Here is a 24,072-nt window from a genome sequence, read left to right as displayed (position 1 = left end):
AGTTTTTACTTTGCAACAACCACTAAAGTTATGACTGGCATCTAACTCAAACATGTGCTGACCTCTGCATGTGCATCAAAATTAGATGGCCCCTTAAAGTTGAATATTTGTGTCTCTTTTTGGATGCAAGACAGCAAGAAAAAGTGGAGCATGAAGTGGACATTGGGATTATTCCTACTCAAGGGCTTGTTCCCCCTAAGCTCAGCAGGAGTGACATGGAGAGCAGGAAGATCTCAGAAACAAAGCCAAACTACAGCTATGCTTCCACAGGAACCAAATGCAGCTGCCCCACAGACAGGTCATCCATCACCCAGCAGGTAAACAGTCAGGTGAGAGCAAAAGAAGAAAACCATTTCTAATAACTGACATGGTAACAGATCAGTCTGCCGCTCCACAGAGATTTCAGTGCAGAAGTCAAGGGAAATTTTTCTTTCTGTGTCCTATGTTCACTGTAGGTGTCAGAGGTAATGAATGCAGTTCCCTCTAACAGCCAGGAGGTGGCAGACTGCAGCAGGACTCTGACAGCTCGGGAGCTCTACCAAGTTGTTATAGGTTGGAGATTAAACTCAGAAGTACTTGAGTCATTGTTTCTAATAATAGCTGGAGTACAAACTGTGAGATACAGCAAAACACCAAGTATAACTAAGTAGTAGTGTGTTTTTGTGTCTGGTTCTTTGTCCTTATGCCCTCTCTGAAAGGAATGTAATCTGCTAACATCAAAACATCTGCATTTAGTCATCATGGTGATTGTAAATAATCATATAATCAGAATTTCATATTGTAAAACAAATTAAAGTATAGAGAGATTCTTTTCATATCAAAAACTAGGTAAAAATCTCACTCTGTCCTCATTAGGTCCCTTGTCAGTGGACTTTGGTGAGGTGTGTGTGCAGTCGATGTGTGTTCAGAAGCTGGAGCTGACCAATCATCTGTCAGTGTATGTTTGGGTGCAGCTGCAGGTGGACTGCCCAGAGTTGCAGGGCTCATCACCCCTCTCCCACATCCTGCCACCCCGCTCCCACAACACCTTATCTCTGACGTTTCAGAGCAACAAGCTGGGTCGCTTCTGCAGGTTGGAGGAGGAAACAACTGAATATATTTTACTTATATGAAAATCAGTGATTACAGTTCAAATGCAATGTAGTCTATTTCTTTATTCCAGACCTGTGCCCTACTCTGTAAACCAGCAGCACCCTGGTCAGATACTGGTCCAGGCCCAGGTTGTCCCTTTGGCTCTGGAACTGTCCACCGACCTGCTGGTGCTCCACCCCACCCCCACCCTACTTGCCAAGTCTGGATATAGAAGTTCAATTACCCTTCAAAACCGGCATAACCATGCTGCAGAGTTCACATGGAGACCAGTCGTCACAGAGAGTGGCATCCTGTTCTCTATTCGACCTGCTACAGGTGCTACAAGTGCAGCTCAGCTACTTTTTTTTAATCAGCCAGAAAAATGAATAAAAATATTGTGTAAGTACCTTTATTAGCATTTTCTAAGCCTATTATTAAGGTGAGGTATTCTGTCATCCTTGCATTTTTCTCACTCTCAGTTGTTTATCCTGAAGGAGCTCTATTGTTAAGAAGTGTTATTAATTGATAGATTTGCCTATTTGAATAAGAGCTGATGCAGCAAATATAATCTATCCTCTCCAGGTGTAGTGGAGCCATACAGGGAACTGGACTGTGAGGTGGTGTGGCATCCTTCCTTCTCTTCCCCTGCAGAAGGAGACTTTGACTTGTGTGTCCACGAGGGCAACACACAACGCCTACGCTGTGTTGCTAAGGTCTGTCTACAATTGGCAAGACTACTTCGTATGATCTCCTCCTATTTACCATTTGTAGGCAGAAATCAGGTATCTAAACATCCATAGAAATTTTTAAACCCACTCCTACATCATATTCTACTTCTCCACACTCCAGCTGTATCAGGGAATAGTATATACACACTCATTGACAAAAGCAAATTGGGGTTCAGGATCTTGTTCAAAGACACTTCAAAACACAGCCTGCAGGAGGCGGGAATTATACCACTGACCCTCCGATTTGTGGAAAACCTGCTCTACCTCCTGAGTAAATTAGCCTGTCACCAAAATCCAACATGTGAATATAAAACTCTGAGCCCCCGTACACTTACAGTAATAAGTTTGTGGTTTGTTCCTCCACAGATAAGAGTAACTGTGTGCAGCTTGGATTTATGAAGTCAAAATTTTTCACATTAATCAGGAATGTGCCTCGTCCTGGGTCAGTGCTCTCATTTTGTGCTGTCAAATTAAATGAAATAAATAATCAAATCAAAAGAGCCTCTTTCCTGCATTTCCTTTCCTTTTTTATTTATTTCTGTTATTCATTTCTTTTTCAGTGACTGGAGTAGAATTGAATGAGGCATGTTAAGGGAGAGCAGTAAACTACAGATGTAGGGTAAAAGCAACACATTGAATATCACAGGACAATGTTGTATAACAGTGCTTTTTCCTCTCTGTCCTTCTGTCAGGTTGGATCCACTAGTGTCCAGCTGGCAGAGAAACAGGTGATATTTGGATCAGTGCCTCTCAGCATGCCTTCTATCAGAAGTGCAGTCTTGCACAACACTGGACAGAACCATGCCTACTACCAGGTGCCCACACACACACACACACACACACACACACACACCCATACCTGTTTTTGATAATTGTGAACCTCAAATCATCAGTGTGTCTCTCTCTCTGTCTGTCTGTATGTGGCAGGTGCTAGACGTGTGCCCTCTGCCAGGCATGGTGGTGAGTCCATCTGAGGGTGTGGTGCCATGTGGGGGGCAGACTGTGCTCAAGATCCACTTCAGCCCTGACTCTGTCATCAAGTTTGACACCAGAGTCGAGGTGAGAGACAGATAGAGAGAAGAGAGAGAGAGAGGTGTGTGTGTGTGTGTGTGTGTGTGTGTGTGTGTGTGTGTGTGTGTGTGTGTGTGTGTGTGTGTGTGTGTGAGAAAGAAAGGAACTGACAGTAAGCATGTGTATGTATTACAGATAGCTCTGAGAGACATGAAGTCTATTGAGCTCAGAGTGGGCGGATCAGTGGAGCCTCCAAATGTAGACATCAGTGTGGTGAGTTTCTGTGTGTGTGTGTGTGTGTGTGTGTGTGTGTGTGTGTGTGTGTGTGTGTGTGTGTGTGTGTTGACATCGTGTTGATAGTTTTTTTCCTGAATCACTTAAGAAGTGAAAACTACAGCAAAGCCCAACAGGGAAAAGGAGATTACACACACAACACAACAGTCTGTTAACATAAAAGCATTTATTAACTTTTTAAGTCCTTTTATTTTCAGGCTTATATTTTTATATTTAAAGCAAATGATAAACCAAAGTGTGAGCTAACTTTACAAAACCTCACAAAATAACTTTTGCAAACATGCATTTATCTGATTTCTATACTGAATGCACCATAAAAATCAGCAAATAATAGACAAAGCTCAAAATGTGAAACATTAACAATCATGTTCAGCTTTTACTCTGCTGATGCAGCAAGTAACTGGAAGCTGTCCCTTGAGTAATAGAAAATATTCCTTAACATATCTTAGACCCTTTTCAGACCTGGTATGTTTTATTCAACCTTGCAATAGGTTTGGGACAGTAACATAACGATGCAAGAGAAAAAGATTTGCATGCCTAAGTATTCAATTCCTTCAGGTTTCTAGACGACAGGGGCTGAGACTAAATGAGCAAATAAAATAATTTAACGAGATGGCTTCATTTTTATTCCGGTTTCTGTTATATCCTGAACATGAGCTAAATGGTTTGATTATCTTAACACCTTTGGGCTGATCAGATACTGTTAATAGCATATCATCAGCGTATAAATTAATTTTGAGCTGATGTCTTCCCTCAGAGATACCCAATAGCTCTGGGTTTCCACAAATAGCACAGGCTAAGGATGTAAAGGCTGACATAAATATTAAAGGGGGCAGACTGAGGAGAGTGGCTCACGGTAGAGCGCTTAAAACCATTTCATACAGATGGGACCAAAAACAAATCTGGATAAAATATTAAAGATGGCCATCCTATCTGTCAAGGGCTGGCAAAGAGCTGGGACTACACATTACCTCCTCATGTTATTTGCTGACTGACACTCTGCTACAAATCCCACCTGGTCCACATTCACTACAGATGGAGGAAATTTCTCCAAATGGAGTGGAAGGACTTAGATAAGCACTATATATTCATTGTTTAGGACACTTAAAGGTTAAAGATTGCTGATTAGCTGGTGGTCTTTCCCAGGTTGTGGAAGAAGACACATTGTGGCAGTTAACACTATCAATGACACTGACTGATTTTCTATCATGTCACTGTACAACTTAAGCAACAATGAATAAAGTATTTATAAAAATCAATAGTGAAGCCATTACCACCCGGGGTCTTAACCAGATGAAAGAGGTTTTATAATAGACTATTTCATTAGGTATAATGGAGTCTCCAATCTGAATTACATTGAATACCAGAAATAAGATGTTATTCAAGAAATGATCCAAGCTATTGTCCTGTACTGTGCATTCATCATAGTATGAACTGGAGTAATAACCTTTATGTGCATGGTTAATTAACTTTTGATCATTTATAATGATACTTCCTCTTAGAGCAGGAATTGACTGTTGCTCTCCAATTATTTTACCTGAAGATCAAGCATCTTCTGCAGCCTGGTTATATCTTCTTAGGTAGACATTCGCTTAATGCCAACAGCCGAGTTTGAGGAATTAATCAGGAAAAAATGTCCATTTAACAGTTTAATTTTAATAAAGCCAGATGAGTAGCAATCACCAAGCTAATGTCCTTCCCTCAGTCTTTATCTTCTGGCAGGTTCTTCCATCTCTGACCTTTGAAGCTGTGTTAGAGAGCATGGCAAAACACAGTTGTGTATCAAACACCGTCCAGTGTTACAGCACAATGAAATTTCACCTTTTTGGGTTTGATATTTTGTTGATGGTTTACTGAAATGGCATATAATTGGAAAATTAAATGTCTGGGCAAGACAACTGAGTCACTGATTTCGTTCACCCCAGTGCACCAAAAAAGCTGGCTTAAGGCCATGTAATGCATCCAATTTCTCCATGTTTTCAGATATCTGCCTTTGGGATCTCTGTGTTTTTTTCATCTACTAATATAATTTCTCCCTCCCACTTCTCAGTCCCATTTTCAGTTCTATGGGGTCCATGCTGGTTCTCAGCGGGCGATACCGTTCACTCTGACAAACCACTCATCAACCGCAGCCCAGGTCACCTTTGACCTGTCACAATATGCAGACTTCTCTCTCCAGCTCCCTCAGCCCTCAGCAAGTATGCTTCAACTTACACAGTCCAGCATTTCACACAGGGTCAGAGTGGATATATGGTGGTGTGTGGATACAGTAATAAGTGCTTATAATGAGGGTTTTGTACATGCAACACAGCACATAGTATTGTATTATTGAATTGCTGTCTGTATGCAATAATGCAATACAATGTAAGTGTTTACCCACTTTATATACACAGCAAATCGTCTTGTGTTTGCTGAGTTTTTGCATGTGTGTGCTTTTCTTTCCCTTGTACAAGCAGAGAAGGAGCCAGGTGTGAGTTTTATGGAAATGCAGGGCCACCAGACTGCGGACTGCTCCCTTATCTTCTCACCCACCCAGGTGAGATTTTGACCAGACATCTTCCAGAATAGTTGCAGTAGACACAGTATCATGAGGATTTAGAAGATCAGCTTAACACTGTATACTTAGTATTCGTGAATTGACTGTTTACTAAATCCCTTCTCCATCCCTCTTCCATAAGCTTAGAAACTGTAGCTGTGTTGGAGTAAACCAGGGGTCTAATTTTAAACTTCAATCTTTTGGCAAAAAACAATGCAGTGAAGACACTAGCTAGCTAAAAGCTGATCTGTCAGAGACTTTGAGCTCTGAAAAGACAATGGTTGCTGATTGCTAGAAATGAGAAATAATATGCTTTTGTCCACCTCTGCCTGAAATCAAACAGCCATTGTTTACAAAATTACCTTTTCGTCTTTATTGTCAATAGCAGGCTAGGCTCTGGAGGCAGCTACACAGAAACTTGAGACTTTACAGAGTTTATACTCTGGGTATTAAACCTATTTGTTATCTCCACAAACATCACTAACATCCAGTCTGTCTTCTTCTATACTGAACCTACTATATTCAAAAATTGCTGAGGTAATCCTTTTATCACTGGCTGACCTGTGGTCATTCAGAAGTGCCACTCGTTTTGTAGCAGCGAGGGCAGGGAAAGATGGCTAAATGCAGTGCAGGTGCAACCATGACACTGAATCTCTAACAGCTGGTAATCAGACAGTAGCAGATGGTAGAGATGCCTTGGTAAACTTTAATTTCATTGCCGTGTTGCTGCAGCATGTAACAAAAGTGTTGCTGTTAATGTGGCGCTCAGAGCTGTTGTTTCAAGCAGGCATGCTGTTTTGAACTGGAGTGGAAACCATGGTACAAACCAGTTGAGTTTAGGAGCACAACCAGTGTAAACGACATGTTCAGTTACTCATCTTGCTCTTTCTTATCTTATAGCTTTGAAATGTTTGTTTAAAATTATGAGCTCTGTGAAGGACAGTCAAGGAAACGTCTTCCTGCAGGCAGCCAGCTATGACTTTGACCTTCCACTGATGGTCAACGATGTGAGATGGCACGCTGTATCTCCATCTCCTTCCCCCACTCGATCCTCCTCATCCACCTCCTCCTCACTGTCAGCTGTCAGCTGGAAGCACATGGTGAAACCACTTTTCAACTCTGTCACCATGGTGACACAACAGTCACAGCGCATACAGGCCACAGGTGGGGTCATTGATGTAAAGCTGTCGTGTATTTGTTAGTGAGTGATACTCTATCTGTATTTTGAATACAGCTTTTTCTACAGAATCATTTTCACACATGGCTCTAGGTTTGTGCAGCTAAATGTAATGTTTTTGCTTCCCTTGCTGTTTTGAAAATGTTTTTAGTGCTGTGCGCTCCACTGGAAATGTCCCCCTCTAGTCTGCAGTTCCATGTGGACCCATTGGCACCACAGTCTGATGCTTACACTAAGGTATCATCAACTGTATAGCTGCAGCTTATCTTTTCCCTCCTTCTTTCCCTGTATTCTTCTTTCCTTCCACCTTTCAAACCTTCTTACTGGATTTCCTGTATTTCTTTTCTCCTTTGTTGTCATTTTCACTTTTCTCTGTAACCATGAGGGAGATCTTGTCTTGCAGTATGTACCTTCCCACTGAACCCACTGTAGAGAAACAAAATTATCAAAATTTTTAATCTTCTGTGTTGTTGTTCTCTGTTGTTTCCTTCATTCCTTCCGAATTTTCTCTTTTTTCTCTGATTGTGTTTCTCTCCGTAGACATTGGAACTGAAAGCAGTGTGTGAAGAGAGTGTGTGTTGGCTTGGTGTCGTCGGGGAGCGCTTACACTGGTGGTTTAACCGCAGTGCAACAGCAGTACCAACAGAGGACAGAAGAGAGGGGGGGATATGTGCGGTGACTCCATCATCTGGCTCTCTGGGGCCCAGCCAGTCCATCTGCTTAGCGGTCAGCATCAGGCCTGAGGCTATCAGAACAGGTGAGAGATGATTGGACACGCACACACACACATACACACGCACAGTATGATGGATTGCTTTATCTCTTTCTGCCTTCTCCTTTCTCACACATACACACTTGGGCCGCTGTAGATATAATTTTTCTCCCACACACATTCATGTCAGGGTGAAAACTGGATAATAAACCACATATGTCACAGTGTAATAGAATGCACCATCCCCCAGAACATAATTTCACATGGGCCGAACCTAAATTAAAGTTAAACATAAACTAAATCTAAGTTGAAATAATACTCAGATAAAGAATATATCCTGCAGCTTAAGCCTTTAAGCCAAGGGGCCTTAATAATCTTTAGTGATGGACCATATGTGAGGAGTTATGTTGCTCCTGGACCCAGACTCTTAAAACAAAACCTAATTTTGTCAAGCTAAGAGCCAGCAGAAATGGGTCAGTGCTTCTTTTGGTCCAGAAGTTTTATTTTTTCACCTCACACCAGAGTGTAGCCATGAAGACAGAAGACTTCCTTACACTAGAATGACCCATGGTAACAGCTTTATCCACAGTGAACATGGTGATGTCAATATTAGGTAGCATATTTACACACATAATTATTACATAGGAATTTTCAATAAAAAATGTGCAATATAATCACCACTAATGGCTGATCAGAGAGATCAAACACAATGCTATTTATTTTAGACACATTCAAAACTAATTCATTAAAGTTTATCCAACTGAAAACTTTAGGGACCAACATATATATTGCTGAATACCTGTTGGTGGCACAGCTGCAATACTACATGCAAGTATCATGATCAGTGTGTTTGCATGCCGTCATTGACTTTGTGATATTGAACGACGGTTGGCTACACATATACCTGAGATACATCCAAGGTAACTTTTTCTTTCTTTATATATTTTCTCTTTTAGTGTCTGGCAGAAGAATCACACTGTCCCTCCCTCTTTACCTGGGAGATGAGGGTGGGAAGGGGATGGCAGAGGAGGTGGAACATCAGCCCTACAGAGAGCTGTCCATCACCATTACTCTCCAGCTTCCCAGTATCACCATCCACCCCCCTCAGATTCTTCTTACCCCAGTGCCCCTGGAATGCAATGCAATGGCTACACTCAACCTGGTAGCTGCAGGATATCCAAGGTTAGTTTACACTCACACACACATTCACAATAATGATAATGTATTTTCCGAGCTTGTGGCAATTCACAAGCTGTGTTGAGTCACTGCAACTAAATGAATGCAGAGGAAACAAAGCCACACTGATATACTCGCTACATTATTAATTTCATGGGATTTTTTATCAATAAAGCCAGGACTCATTAACTGGCAGGTCTGCGCTCATGTTGCATTTTGCTTACATTGTAAGCCAGCAAGCTAATCCCCATTCCTGGGTGGTTTACATTGTTGTTCTGATTTCAGAGTGGACAGAAATCCGGCTGCACTATTACAGTTCAGGCTGTATTTTCTGACCCACATCCCCATGACTGAAATGAGATGCATAAAGATCTTTATTCTTATGAAAACTTATCTAGGGTCCTGTTTACACTTTATATAAAACAGGAAGAAAGAACTTTACTTTACTTTGTACCCACCAACAATATGGAGATGGTGTTACATGTGAATACACTTGTATCCACGTAGCTGGATGCACTGCGTCCATTGGTTTCCTTGTAAATCATTTAGATTTCACTGTTAATAATACTATAATTATATTGTTTCATTCAGTAGGATTGCTATGCTACTCAAACTGATCATTTTCTATTGCCATTTTACCACTGTTAACACAAAAAAACTCTCCATTGCCATTGAGCTGTACTACACAGAGACTTAAAGACCTGATAATAACAAACAAGAGTGCTGCTACATGTAGTGAGTTTTGCACATTTACAGCAACGTTACAGTAAATGCACTCATTTGATAGGAATACAGAAGAAAACACATTTAGACCGATTGTCCTCGTCTTCCTGGAGGCGGGCCTTACTATGTGCAAGTGCCACCATGACTGACGAAAGCTGTCAATCTCAAAGAAAACTGATGGATTCCCTTGCAGAGACGTTACATCACATATTATTTAAAAAAGTTATTTTATCATTGAAAATGTCATTGCATTGCAGTGGAACCAGGGTATCGACTGAAGTGGATGAGGTGGAACTGGAGGATGGGACAAAGATACAGCCGGTTTCTGTCATCTTTCCTGATGGTAACTCCATCCCTCCCCAAAACCAGGACAAGGTACAGTCCCTGTACTCAGACCAGTTTACAGTATTATTGAAATAGCTACAAGAGGACCATTTGACCAAAAAGTGATCCTGTTATTGACACTTGCCTCTCAGTCTCTCTCTCTGTCCCTCTCTCCATTGACAACAGACCCGTCTGTCAATGCATGTCTTTATTTGCATATAGGGAAGTGAGATCCAATCACTAGTGGTGACTCAAGACACATATGGAGATGCACTCTAACGCCAGGTGTAAATTGACAAACTTAGAACTGTCCACTTGTGATTGGATCACCAAAGACACATGTTAATGCCAGGTCTGAACAGGGTCACCAGGTGGCTCAGGAAATGAACTAAAATAACTCCTCTCTGATACTAACACATGAAAGCAGATTTCATTTTCAAGACTCAGCAAACAGAAGACACTAACAGAGTGAGTACATATATAGGAAACGGGTGAAAACAAGGATTAGCCGAGGTGAAGAGAGCAGCAGGCACAGCTGTGGAGAACACCGGGGAGCACGGTTCTGACAGATATCACACACACTGCACACCACACTGCTAAGCCATCCTAAATCACCACAGAGGAAATTCCTTCACTACAACAGACCTAGTTGTAATGCTTTCTAGATGAAATTGGTTTTAATTCCATTCACAAAGTTGCAATCTCTAGTTTCCATATTTGGCAAGACCCGTGCATTTCAGATGCAATATTCTCAGAGCTTGGTGTTTTAAAGGACTGCATTAATGTGCCTCTCCAGGAAATCAGAAAATATATTATGCATTCATGTCTCTTCATTCAGTTTTTGAAGATCTTAAAACAGTGTGAGCAAAACCCAATTTTGCGCATCTGTCACTGAATCCATCTATCAGACAAAAACTGGATTAAAATGACAAGTGTGACTGAGTTTCCCTGCTGACACTTGAGCAGAAATGCACTTTTTTACTCTGTCTGTACAGGGACATCAAGTAGACATCCACAGCCAGGAAGCCAACGTGACCTCTCTGATCTGCACCGTGTCCTTCTGTTCTGCTGCTCCTCTCTCCCTCTGCACCTCTATCACATTCACTGACCACTTCCACAACAGGTAATGCACTGTTGTATAATGTCCTGCTTACCAAGCAGTACAGAAAATGTCAAGTGAGATAAACAATAAAGATTTGGCTTAAGCTATGTAGGCCTTGTACTCATCGTGTTTCTTCACAGCTATATAATACCATAGGAAATCCTTGATTTAAATGCATAAATTTAAAGTCAAACCAATCTTCCAGCTTCTTTTTCTCTCTGACTCTGTCTCTCTGCCACCAGGTTTAAGGTTAAGTTGTGTGCTGTGGCTGACAACTGTGTGTTGACAGTCTGGCCGTACATGGCTCTGCACCACTCTGAGCAACAGATAGTTCTCAAGCCTGGTATTGTATAACATACACACACACACACATCCCTAAACCAAGTATGTGCAGTATATAGAGAACATGGAGACCTCATGAAAGCTTTGAAAAACAGTTGGTTAGTGGTGGATGGGAGGGACAGTGCCAGGTCAACTTCACTTTGTTGTACTGAAAATCTCTCAGAATTCAGAGTAATTGCACATGTAACTGTGATTTAGGAGCCACAGCTGTGGAGGCGATCCTTCAACGCTATCACACACCGAGTCCTGCTTCTGGCCCAGCGTCATCATCATCCTCATTTGATCACAACAGCTCAACAAACAAGAACTCAGTGTCAGGTCAGTAAGTGAAATGTACAACACTGTGTGTGTCTGATGTGTTTATGTGATTGAGTGTGCATCTGTCTTCTTCAGACTCCTTTCCAGGCAGTGACAGTGTGAGTGGTCAGACCAGCAGGAATGAAGAGGTCTCTCCAAACACACAAACCCCAACTGATCTCGGCATCCCAGAATTCCCTCCTGCCAACTCAGATGAGGGACTATATCACCAGAATGTGTTATTGGCTGTGGAGAGGTGGTTTAGTCTCTTTGGCTGGCCAAGCGGACCACATCCTATCTCTGTACCACACACACTCAGAAGGTATTCAAGAGATTTCCCAGTAGTTCAGCTCAGGGGCCACATTTGGTTTACAACCTGTTTGTCAATCAAGCCAGTCAATCAATCCATTAAACCCTTTGCTCCACTCACCTCTCTCCCTACAGAGTTGTGTCAAAAATTCAAACGAATCATTCCAGTGGACGGACTTATCGTGTCAGTCAAAATAAAGACTGCAGGTGAGTGAGTGAGTGTGTGTGTGTTCTCGCGCTGAATTTTGAGTACACACACTTTAGCAGCCTGAAATTTGTAATCATTATGTTGTGGAGTAGTAAAGCTGAAATAGTTAAGATTATCTCAGTAACATAGAAGTAAATATTTAAACTTAGTCAACATTGAGAGGATTGAGAGTCTGCACCTTGAAGGCTGTTTTGTTTTATATGGAGATCTAAAAAAAAAAAGCAGAAGCTCGCAAATAACGATTCTGTGTCCTAAATAGCAGTGGCCAGTCTCACCAGGTTTGTATTCATTATTATCTAGAGGGTTGAAATGCATCAAAGAAAACTACTAGAATATTATAACTACTATGGCTATAACTACTAGATGATTATATGAACTAAAACTCTAGTGGGATTTGATTAATTGATTTGGCTCCAGATGCCAGGGACGTAACTGTATTGCATTGCTGTCTAGGTCTGTAGTGGACATGCTTCATCACCTGACTGGCAAACCGATTCCTGGTATTCCTCGCTGTCAGACATTTTCCAGTGATAAAGACCAGCGCACCAATCAGCTGTTACAACAGCATGAAGCTATGCTTGCTTTTCTCAGGTAGGCTTTACACACATACACACATTTATGTAAAAGTAACCATAGCGTAGTACCAACACAACACAAGATCAAAGTGAATACTGTCAGCAGTGCAAGGTAGAACTTTCAAAGTCATAACTTAAGTGCATCCCTTAAGAAAATCACATTAGTTAACTAGGAAACACTGGGAATAAGCCAAATTTAAGTTATTGAGTGCAAAAAAATCTATAAATAAAGAAGTTGGGAAAAGTACAGTAATAATCAGATCCTCTTGTTTTACATAAGCGATTTGCAAGCACTGGCAAAAACAGAGTGTGACTGGTGGCAGTGTCAAATTTCAGAAATTTCTGTCCAGTTGCATTTCCATGTCCTGCACGGCTTTTGCATACTCATACAGGGGTCACAAGTGGTGTTAGTTTTGATTCGTGTGTTGCAGCATGCATGTTGCAAATTGTTGAAACAGGCTACTGAGGTCTAATATCATATAAGCATTGTACTTCTTTCCTTTAATGTCCCGTCATGTCTGAATTAAGCTGTGGGGAGTATTTATGTACAAAATGTTGTTACTTTTTCTGTTCATTGTATTTGTGTGATCAGGGTGCAGGGAGCCTGCCTGTGCCACATCAGACCAGAGTACTTGTTAGATGTGCAGGAGTTCAAACACTGGTGCTCCCTACAGGTATAAATACCCACACACACACACAACAATTAAGTCCTAGAGCTACACCACGTAAATTAAAATCCATGTCCTCTAAATCAATTTTTGGAGCAGTGGGAGACTGTGTATGATTGCTTTGGTGTAGCGTCTCTGCTAACAATGAAAAACTCATCCTGGTCTCACTCACGGTCTCCCTCTTTAATTCACACACAAAGTATTTACAGCTTCTTGTGCTATATGTGTGTTTGTGATTCTCTCAGCCAAATGAGGAAAAGCATGGTCTGGACTACAACAGTGTTGACTATGAGTCTCTGAGCAAACGATCCTGGACTGATGTGCTGCTACAAATATACAAGGTGAAACACATTTCCCTAAAAAACACACACAGCTTACAAATGTGTCTGCCTGTGTGAATGTGGAGTCGTGCCGAAAATGCTGAAAAGCATCAACATGAATATTCCTCTGCACATCCGCAGGTGTTGGTCCTGTGTCGTGTATCAGAGAGTGGTCTGAACACAGGTTTGGTCCGGGAAGAAGCAGATGAAGTCCCCACTGTCAACTCACAGCCACTGGTCAGCAATGTCTACACTGCCTGGGAGCTCCAGTTGCTCTCATGGCTCAACAAGCACTACCAGAGCATGAGGAACACTGTCTGGGGTGCAGGTAGGGCACAACATGTACACAGACGAACACAATTTAGATCTAATGGCCCACCACACTGTGGGGCTCTACAGTCCTGATCAGACAGTTCCCACACCAGTTGGAGATGCCCCTACACTTGAGGGTCTTCAGAACCCACCAGAGACTATTTAAATTTCTCTACCTTTAATTGCCTGTGGGGACCATGTCAGATACAGTCACTTTCTCTCTCCAGAGTCTTATTGATTTTCTGAGGTGTGCAGTTCCTCTGCTGCTTCCTACCAAAACCCACAACTAGCACCTTGATTTTGCTGACATATAGATAAGAGGCTGTTTCACCATAGTGACAGTTCGCTCACCTCTTCCAGGCAGGCCTTCTCATCATAGATTATGATCAATACAACTACAATTTGTTCATACTCTTTGTGCTGAGCCTGTTTTAAACTATTTATAATTCTCTAAAATATTTTTTTTTAATTAAAAAACACCCCTTCCCCTCACTGAATCATTCTGCTGCATGTATAGACTAAATTTTGAATTGAAATTAGTTTGAATATGAACTATTCCCCCCCTGTTTAGTGAATGTTTGAATTTCAAATTAAAGGTGACAGCCCTACAGAGATGAAAGGTATTAGGTTAGGTTTTTTTTTTCAGTACCTGCTGATGCTTTATTATGTGTCACTGATTGAGGTAATTTCTCCATGGTGATGGTTGGTAGGTGGAGTCCCATCAGCACGCTGGATAGTGAATTTTGACCTGGACTTGACAGATGGTCTGGTGCTAGCTGCTCTGATTGCTGCCTACTGTCCTTATCTGGTCAGTGTTTGTGTAGATGTGTCTGAGTGTGTGTGTTCATTTTGTGCAGATCCTCTTCAGTGTGCTCGAGTCAATGAGGGATGTTGGTTAATGTCTGTAGGTGGCACAGTGATTGATGTGATGAAGACACAGTTAGTCCTGAGCAAGATAAGGGAAGCTTCTTATCATGCCAAGCACCATTCATTTTGTGTGTGTGTGTGTGTGTGTGTGTGTGTGTGGGAGTGCTACTCATCCTGATTTTTTAGCCAGTAGATGTGGTTTGCTTGCAAGAGTTTGACGAGGAAAATTTAACCAAAGTCCTGAAGATGTTTTTTCAAATCCCAAACTTTGAGCTATGACAAGTTAAGTATGATTCAAAGCCTTCAGACGCATTGATACCGAGCAATGTGTAACAGGCAACAGAGAAAATGGCAGAGAAAGTGGAGAGATCATCCATCTGAAACGTGAAGTTACAAATGAACCTTGTCAAATTTCTTACATCCCACTTACCCACTGTGTTCCTTATTAGATCTGCAGCCACTTCAGGAGGATGTACACTGCAGCTAGCAGCCTGGAGCAGATCCTCCACAACAACATCATAGTGGTCCAGTGCTTAACTGCACTGTCTCTCAACATGGACATACAGGTAAAAACCAGAAGAACGTTTCATAAGCTGATTTCATGCCCTGAAATGTTCTAGACATTTCTCAGAGGAGTTGAGTGTGTGTGAACACAAATGTCCAAATCAGTTGAACCGGACATTAAACAGACTTTACCTTTCCACCTCCCTGGTATAAAGTCTCTGTATTGTGCAACTGAGCCCATGTGTAATTAGAGCAGGTCATTGTTCAGAGAATTTACAGCGAGCAAGTGGGCGTGTAGATATGTTTCGATTATTTCTCCTGCGCTCTTTTTTTTGTTTGTTTTTTTAAAGATCAAAATTGATGCAGCAGAATCACAGATACTGTCATTTTTATAACGCATGTTCATCCTCCTATTTAGTTGGAGATTCAAGTCTTAAATATGTCTTCTGTGAGCAAGGATGGACAAGTAGATAGTATATAATATGATGTATACTGTAAGTAACTGCATAACACATGCCATCAGTATTCTTTATGTAAAGATGGATGTCCCATATTGTACATGAATTTTCAACAGAGATGAACATGATTAATCTGCAGACACAAATCCTATAAAATATCTAGTTTACATTAATTACCACCCACATTTTAATGTAATGCAAATATTTTGACATATTTACTAATTAGTGCATTTATGATTTAGCATAATTGGATCATTATTAAATATATCATGATGATTATGTCAGAGACTAGGCATTGTTTCCTGTTGTGACTACTCCTGTTTGTCCTTGTATCTGCATGGGTGTGGGTGTGTGGGTGTGTGTGTGTGTGTGGGGGTGTGTGGGTGTGCGTGTGCGTGTGTGTGTGTGCAGCCCACAGACCTGTCAGATCCTAATCCAGTGCAGATGTTAATGCTGTGCGTCCACCTGTATGAGAGGCTGCCTCAGTACCTGCCACTACAAACCATCGCTCTATCAGGAGCCCTGCACACTTCTTTCAGCAAACAGGTAACACATCGAGTGCAGATGTTAATGCTGCGTGTTGCCCAATATGAGAGACTACCCCAGGCTAAGTGCTGTGTGTACACCTGCTGTCCACACTAGTCCAGACTTTTGGAGCACCTAAAATGGAGCTTTTGGAATTTTTCCTTTTTACACCGGTTACCACATGCCCAGAGTACCTGAATGGTCATGTATGTGTGTGTTTTCGGGTGTGTTAGTATGGACGGAGATAGTTTCTGATACAGAGCTAAAACAGAGACTGTTTCCGTTTTAGACCATTTTAAAATGAAGACGTAGTAGTGTGGACGTAGCCTCGGTACCTGTCACCACACACCATCACTCTGTCAGGACGCCTGTCCAGTTCTTTCACAAAGAAAACACATGCACACAACTAGCACTTTGGTCTTAGACGATACTTAAAGAAAATACATGCCTTGTAAATCAAATTAATGAGCACTGTCAACACTGAAATGGACTTGGATAGTCAACATACAAACACTGCAAGTGGGATCACACAGAGGCACACATTAACAGGATTATAGACACACACACACACACACACGCACACATTAATAGGATTATAGACTCACCCACACACACTAACAAGATTACAAACACAGACTAATATACATCTGCGTAATGATCCACGTTGTCGGCCACATTACAAGCCTAACAAAAATAGATGTCAGTTTGTCATTGCTAAGCAAGACAGATGTCATTGTAGAACTGTTTTCTGACAGTGGTGTGTTTGGCTCGGTGTTTGCATGTGTATACACTTGTGTTTGTTTAAAACTTGGCTCTGTCTGTGTGTGTGTGTGTGTGTGTGTGTGTGTGTGTGTGTGTGTGTGTGAGTGAACTGCAGGTGCGACTGAAAAGCCCATCCTCTAAGCCTGTCAAATACCAAGCCCTCCTTTTAGGAGAGGATGCCAATCTCTTCTCCCTCCCTGATGGATCTACTGTCACTATTCCTCCAAAGTATGTTATATCACACCACACCATAATCTGAAGAACAACTCTAACATACTTGCTGTTAATACTTCTTCTCCACTACATTTCAGTGGCAAATATCATGTTTTTTATTCTGCTACATATATTTAACAGCATCCATAACATGTGAACAGCTTCAGATCATGTCTTGGTCTCTAAAAAGACTTTTAAATCTCATGCAATTTGTCTTAAAGATTAACCTTCAGATAGTAATGTAGTAGAAGTGTTTCCTGCCCTGTTCTGCTCCCTAAGAATCAAGAATAGTAAATGTGTGAGAGTATGCTGCTTCTTTTCATGATAATCATGCACCTAAACCTGCCAACACTCAATGGTAGAAGGTTAAAACAAACATCTTAAAAGGACAGTTTTATACTTGAGCAACCAGTCTAGAACTACCTAATGCATATTAGTAGATTGGGAGTCAGACTGAAGTCACCTTTCCTTGGGTGACTAATTGAAATGTGAATTATTTCTATTTTAATCTAAGAACTCAATTTTTATGCCGTTCTCTAAAGTTGATCTGCTCAGGACACACGCAGTATAAAATGAAGTGTGTGCATGTTTTTTCCAGGTTAAGCATAAATAAACTTGAAGATTAGAGTCTTGTGCAACAAAATTGTAATTATGACACACTGTTGCGTGCCTTTGTAGTCTGCACCAACAACACATACTTGACTAAAACTGGCATTGTGAGCATGGAAGTGCTGTCTTTGCATCTGTACTTCCAAAATAACTTGTTTGAGGCAGACCCACAATATCCTCTTCAACTTCTTCAGCTCAGAGTTCAAATTGTGTAAATTTAGTTTTTCCTTCAGACTGTACTGCAGCTCATTAAAATATAGCAGTTATGCCCTCAAGTGAGGCCACTGTGTAAAAATAGCCCATGTCCCATTTTCGACTCCTAGCTTCACTTTCAGAAATACTGTCTTGAAGGACAGTGCTATTATGGAGAAAAATAGTGTTCTTCTTCATTCTTCTGATTTTGACTGTGTTGTTGACTGTGGTGATTTGCACAGGGAAAGCACTGAACTGACCGTTCAGTACAGCTGCTCCTTCCTGCAGCCAATGGAGGCCGTCCTCCTGCTCATCTCCAGCTCTGCTTGTGGGCCGCGTGGCGCCACTCTTGCCTTCAATATAAAGACCCATGTCAGTCACATCACACCCACAGTGAGTATAATGAACTGCAGGCCTCGACTGACTGTCATGCTGGAGCTGCACTTACTGCACCACTGACGTAAGAGTTAGCTTCAGGCCTCACTTACTGATTTGTTCATGGCTTGAGAACAGTCTGTCAGTCTGACTAAATCACTCACTGTCCTGCTCTGTCTGTCAGACATCACACATCATTTCTGAAGACTTACTGTTACATAGGCTGTGGCTGCTGCTGCAGGCTGATATAACTAGATGACAGACTGTCTGCTTTCTACTGTCTCTTCAAGAACACCATGAAGTGCAGGTCTCCATGCTACCAGCAGACAGTGATCCAACTCCCAATAACTAATCCTTTCAATAAGGAAGCTAAATTCAGGTAGGTTTTGTTGTCCAGATATTGTGACTGTTTAGTCAGTTTCCTGGATGTAAAAGTGAAAATAAATAACAAAATGTTATTTATATATATATATATATATATATATATATATATATATATATATATGTTAGGGCTGTCAGCAGTAATGCGTCAATCGTGATGGGATTAAGAACCGAGCATAACGTGTTTTTGCTTTTTTTAATCATGTTAATCGCGTGCCACCAAAGATTCTTTATTTTACACCGTCACTGGTGCTGTTACCAAAGATTCTAGAGCACTATGTTCTATAATAAATAAAACATTGTTGTGAAGCTGCCATTGACATTTCCCACAAAGATTTTACATGGCAGAGCAAGATACTTCATGGGAAGTTATGTCTATGGGAGCAAAAGGGGCGGGTCGGGAGACCTAAAGTATTTAAATCCAATGCCTGAATGTTGGTGAAGATTGAATGAGTTGGAAAATAAAAATATAACTTACCCAGAACATCTTCATAATTACACGTCAGACATGTTAACGTTAGCTTCTAGTTCAGACAGACTGACAGTTATGTGTTGTCAAGCAAGAGAAAACAGTTCTGAAATGCAAAATAATAGAATTTTAATCATGATAAAACATGCGATTAATCGCAATTAACTCCTGAAATTCAGTGATTAATCGCGATTAAGAAAAAATGAATCGTTTGACAGCCCTAATTTATTAAAAGAATAAATAAATGAAAAAAACAAATGTTCCATCTGGTAGAATCAACCAATCCAGATAGCTTTGAGTTGAGACTCTGTGTCTGCCTGTGAGATTTCTCTCACTACACCAGTACAATGGAGTTGAATGCAGTATTGTTTCTGTTCACTCACTGGATTTTCAGAGACAAAATCCCAGTACACAATGCTTTTTGTGTTGTGTGTTGCTAAATTCAAGAGTCTCTGCTGTGTGTGTGTGTGTGTGTGTGTGTGTTTAGGGTAGTGCTGGTGGAGTCTGTGTTCAACCCACTGGAGCCTGAAAAGAAAAAAGACGGTCTCGTTCAACAGGCCTCCAAAGCCAAGTAACACATGCACTACTTACACTCAGCTTAGTGACAGCTAATACACAAACACTATATTTTTACACACTCTATATTTTTGTGCCTCTATACCTTCTGACTTCACTACTTTGTCTGTGGCTCTCAAACCATTTGGCTCCTTCTGAGGACATGAGTCTTCAAAACCATCTCCTAAATATGTAGTTTCATTTTTAAAAATGGCTTAGTAACTTTTTAAAACAGTTGGTCAGTGTAATTTTTGTCAAATGTTATTGAAGCAGAGGGAAATAGTGTATTTGTTAGAAACTTTGTTTTGTTGTTAGTTGGTGCATCAGGACGTGTATGTGGGACTGAGTCAAGACAAAATCCAGCTTCTGTGTCCATGGTAATGAGGGACATGCCATGCAGTGCAATGGTGTGTTTTTACGGCCCTCTAAAGCACAAAGGAATAAGACACAGGCTTTTTATATACGCACAACACTTGTCAGTATGATCAGTTCATTGACGGTGTCGATGTCCAAATAAACAAAATAGAAATCACACACAAAATGGAAAAGGAACAGATCATTCGAAACAGATTTTATGTTCCTTACAGATCAAAAAGTTTTTACTTTTCTCGCAAGAGAACATTTGTAGCACAGTTTACAGTAAAGAAACACCTCTGGTGGCAAGTACAGGAAAATCAGTGGAAACTATAGATTGTTTGTACTGCGGCTAATATTCTTATAATTGTAATTATATACATATATATTCAAGTTTGAAGATGTAAGCCTTTAATATAGTCCAATTTAAAGGGACGAAACAATATTAGTCTCTGTTTCCCATTCATTTTCCCATTCAAATTGTGTGTTATACCAATTCTGTTGGAACTTCATTTTTGGAAGACACCCCCGTTATACATCTCTCACCACCCGAGACTTCAAAGCCAAACATCCCAGCTCCTCCTCCTAATCGGAGATGACCGTGACGATTTGTAGAAGGAATAAGGTCATCTGTGGTTCAGCTAAATCAGGTGGTGTAAAAGTGATATCCATCTAAGAATGACCATGTTTCTTTGCTCCTCCTCTTGCAGCATAGAGAAGACCTCAGACAAGAGCTGTGGGGAGGACATGGAAGGGAGACACTCAGCTCCCAGTGAGCTCTAACACACCAATGTACACATGCTCTGCACCCTGAGCTACCTTCATTACTGTGTATGAATAAGTGTTAACGCTCTGCCTTTATTCATGTCTGATTGGTTGTGGTCTATATACATTGGTGCCCAGATGGTGAAGGCAGTGAGTTCCTGAGTGCAGTGAGGAGTGTTTGTCTGAAGCCAGGCCAAGCAGACACTCTGAACATCCACTACCTGCCCTTCTGCCCAGGCACCAAGTACTGCTCTGTGCTGCTAGTTTGCCCGCAGGTCAGTGTGTCTGTTTGTGTCCAGCTTGTGTGGCAGTCCCCTGAAATACATTTTTTAAAATGATTGAATTTTAATTTTCACTTTTTAAATTGCAGATATGAACTTACGAAGTTTGCACTTTCCAAGAGTGTAGAAAAAATCTGTAGCGCATATTAAATGAAACTAGAATTAATTGAATGAAATATTCATCATGAAGTAAGTGTGTGTGTGTGTGTGTGTGTGTGTGTGTGTGTGTGTGTGTGTGTGTGTGTGTGTGTGTCCGTGTCCGTGTCTGCCCATTTTCTGATTGTGTCTACAGCAGAGTGCAAAATGGGAAGTGTTTGGAGATAATACAACAATATCCATTGCTAATATTGTACACACACAGACTGTGGTGACCGAGGTGTGTCCTTCACACAGTGTCACTTTGTGTCAAGAATTACTTTCCTGTGTAGAACTGATTTAACACTTACACACTCACCTTGACATTGGGCAGGTTTTCCATTGCCACACATGTAGTGTAGTATTTCCATTACAATGTTTCCACATCAGAATAAGGTATAAATACTAATGTGATAAAATTTGTCTTATCATGATATTGGCATTGTGTTTAGGTATTTAGGTCAAGAGCAACAACACACAATTTCAATAATATGAAAGTGGATAATATTACCTTGCATTACTCCTCAGAGAAAAAGAGCAGAGGCCTATCTTTCAGGTCTGACAGCAAAAACACTTCTTGCCCTCATGTTATCTTAAAGACACTACCTGTGTCCCAACTCAGGGGCGGCGTCCCTCGGAGGCGGCAGTCTATGAGGGTGTGGCCCTTTGTAGCTGTTGCGTTGCTAAGTGCAGGTTCTTGTTGCCTAGCAACCTTGACATCACTTTTTTTTTTTTTTCACAAAACTTGAGGTTTTAAGGCCTTGGCTTTAACAGTTGTACCGTTAGCTGTTGAACTGAGCTGAATACAAGTACTTACATTTAAAAGTATAATCCTCGGGCTCTCTCTCGATGTTGTTTGCTTTCATTACCGGTGTGCAATGAATCTTGGGATAGGTTGAAATGAAATGAAATGAAATAGGGATAGGCCACAAAGGATCCATCTTTGAAACAGCCTTCAACATGTGACAGCCAAGGCGCACTACCGTGACGCAATTAGTCTTAAAATGCAGCCTTTGACGGATGTGGCCCCTGAATTGGGACACAGTTACTGACAAAGACTACTTTCATGATTGGATGTTATTTATTAAAAACTAAGAAAAAAGAAATTAGTGGTAAAAGTGGAAACAATCAGCCACTACTATGAGGGGATGTGTAGGGAAATGCTCTGCACACAAGCAAAGGATCAAGAAACAAACACCAGGCTGAGTTAGTTTCACCCAATGCAGTTTATATCAAGTCCATTACCAGCCAGTCTGTCTCTGTGTGTGTCCCTCTAGGCTGGCGACATGGTCTATATGGTGAAGGCCACTGCAGAATTACCTCTTCCCTCCCCTCTCACAGCCAGGCCTAGTTCTAACATTATCTCCATCCCCAATGACTCTGGTAGGAGCCTGTGGCACCAATCTTTCAACCAAACATTATAAACATTATTAACATTATAAACAATACTCAGGATTACACCAACACTGCTATTTAATAATCATCAATTATCATTTAATCATTACACATTTCAATTCAAATGTTTTTCTTCAGTGGGCATATTGTTGACTGTTATATTTATATCATGTTTGGAAAGAGAGGAGCATATTCACATTTGAGAGACACCAGTATATTATATTGTATTGGCTCCTAAGCTGCAGTGTATGTATAGTGAATAGTGAATAATATACACACTGATGTTTCCATCAAAAGGCCCAGCTGTGTGCGTACCAGTACTAAGCCTATGCTGTAAGGTGGGTCAGGTGTGCGAGGAGGTGGTGCGTGTGCCGCTGATCAATATGGCCTGGGAGCAAGCTCTGGCCATCTGGGGTCAACACAGCATGAGCACCGACGAACACAGGAGGCGGATGCTGACGCACACTTTGTGTAGCAGCACTGTGAGGGCAACCGCAGCCATACGCAAGCACTTCAAACAACAGGTACACAAACAGACGTACTCTGGTAAGCAGACCTGTGGATATACATACTCAGCTGTGTGTGGTTGGCGGGCAGGGGAGGGAGATACATCAGTATTGTGAGACATTTTCCTTGTTGTCTGTATTTTACCCAGTGCTCCTCTTCTCTTGTTTTCTGTTAGGCCCAGCTGATGAGAGGAGACGACCACAGTGAAGTGGTAACATACAGTGTGGATGTCTCTTTGCCGCAATACTTCACTTTACCCAGTGCTGTTAAAATACCTATCAAAGAGGACACCAATATACCATGGGAGAATCCTGCAGGTACACACACATAAATGCCTGCACCTTATGTATCCTAAACACAGAAGAGTGATGAAGCCACACTGACTGTACCAACTTCTAAGTCAATGTCAAATAGTATAGAAGTACTGGAACCAAAAACTAGGAATTGGCAACTGAACACCTATGAAGATCAAACTAGACTGATGACTGATTTTAAAATAATGGCAGTGTTTAAGAAAAAATGTAACACACATGCTCTCAGCTCTCTCTCTGTTTATCCTGTTGTATTTAAACTAGTGTTGAAGCGACAACATAACTTTGTTTATAACTTATTTGATATTAAGGTTATAAATGCCTGACCCACATCCTAATAATAATAATATTATTAATATATCATTAAAACTGGATACTGGCCTTCAGATGGCTGCCTGTTCACTTGAATGAATATTGCCCATTGAGCACATAATCCAAAAACATTTTCAAGCTTTTTCTGCTTTGTGTGGCTCAGTGCACATGTGCATTAGTGTTTCACCATCCGTCCACAGGTTCCTGGTTGTTGATG

At 41.1% G+C, this 24,072-nt stretch overlaps 1 protein-coding gene across 4 annotated transcripts in view; it reads left to right on the top strand.

Annotated features, from left to right (window-relative positions):
* Window positions 1–24,072, top strand: part of LOC139609711 (cilia- and flagella-associated protein 47-like) — a 50,719-nt gene that overhangs the window by 6,295 nt on the left and 20,352 nt on the right. For 2 of the 4 annotated variants that reach the window (XM_071464597.1, XM_071464594.1), the window contains exons 13-48: window positions 131–329; window positions 456–552; window positions 856–1,072; window positions 1,163–1,407; window positions 1,654–1,784; window positions 2,492–2,614; window positions 2,727–2,858; window positions 3,006–3,083; window positions 5,155–5,302; window positions 5,558–5,640; window positions 6,606–6,804; window positions 6,969–7,054; window positions 7,358–7,574; window positions 8,486–8,711; window positions 9,686–9,803; window positions 10,748–10,875; window positions 11,097–11,197; window positions 11,395–11,514; window positions 11,590–11,815; window positions 11,938–12,009; window positions 12,464–12,601; window positions 13,178–13,259; window positions 13,499–13,594; window positions 13,715–13,901; window positions 14,596–14,693; window positions 15,202–15,318; window positions 16,126–16,260; window positions 17,117–17,229; window positions 18,258–18,408; window positions 18,681–18,769; window positions 19,728–19,811; window positions 20,860–20,921; window positions 21,053–21,189; window positions 22,608–22,713; window positions 23,023–23,249; window positions 23,408–23,549. In XM_071464597.1, the coding sequence (XP_071320698.1) occupies window positions 131–329; window positions 456–552; window positions 856–1,072; window positions 1,163–1,407; window positions 1,654–1,784; window positions 2,492–2,614; window positions 2,727–2,858; window positions 3,006–3,083; window positions 5,155–5,302; window positions 5,558–5,640; window positions 6,606–6,804; window positions 6,969–7,054; window positions 7,358–7,574; window positions 8,486–8,711; window positions 9,686–9,803; window positions 10,748–10,875; window positions 11,097–11,197; window positions 11,395–11,514; window positions 11,590–11,815; window positions 11,938–12,009; window positions 12,464–12,601; window positions 13,178–13,259; window positions 13,499–13,594; window positions 13,715–13,901; window positions 14,596–14,693; window positions 15,202–15,318; window positions 16,126–16,260; window positions 17,117–17,229; window positions 18,258–18,408; window positions 18,681–18,769; window positions 19,728–19,811; window positions 20,860–20,921; window positions 21,053–21,189; window positions 22,608–22,713; window positions 23,023–23,249; window positions 23,408–23,549 (4,910 nt within the window). The remainder of the gene's footprint in view (window positions 1–130; window positions 330–455; window positions 553–855; window positions 1,073–1,162; window positions 1,408–1,653; window positions 1,785–2,491; window positions 2,615–2,726; window positions 2,859–3,005; window positions 3,084–5,154; window positions 5,303–5,557; window positions 5,641–6,605; window positions 6,805–6,968; window positions 7,055–7,357; window positions 7,575–8,485; window positions 8,712–9,685; window positions 9,804–10,747; window positions 10,876–11,096; window positions 11,198–11,394; window positions 11,515–11,589; window positions 11,816–11,937; window positions 12,010–12,463; window positions 12,602–13,177; window positions 13,260–13,498; window positions 13,595–13,714; window positions 13,902–14,595; window positions 14,694–15,201; window positions 15,319–16,125; window positions 16,261–17,116; window positions 17,230–18,257; window positions 18,409–18,680; window positions 18,770–19,727; window positions 19,812–20,859; window positions 20,922–21,052; window positions 21,190–22,607; window positions 22,714–23,022; window positions 23,250–23,407; window positions 23,550–24,072) is intronic. The other 2 variants (XM_071464596.1, XM_071464595.1) reach the window with 2 other exon arrangements.

The sequence above is a fragment of the Trachinotus anak genome, unplaced genomic scaffold, assembly GCF_046630095.1.
Source record: "Trachinotus anak isolate AG129_WGS33_773 ecotype Australia unplaced genomic scaffold, CSIRO_AGI_Tana_v1 ptg000026l, whole genome shotgun sequence".
Lineage (NCBI taxonomy): Eukaryota > Metazoa > Chordata > Actinopteri > Carangiformes > Carangidae > Trachinotus > Trachinotus anak.
Note: the sequence above shows the minus strand (reverse complement) of the source record. Positions and strands in the feature narration are given on the sequence as shown.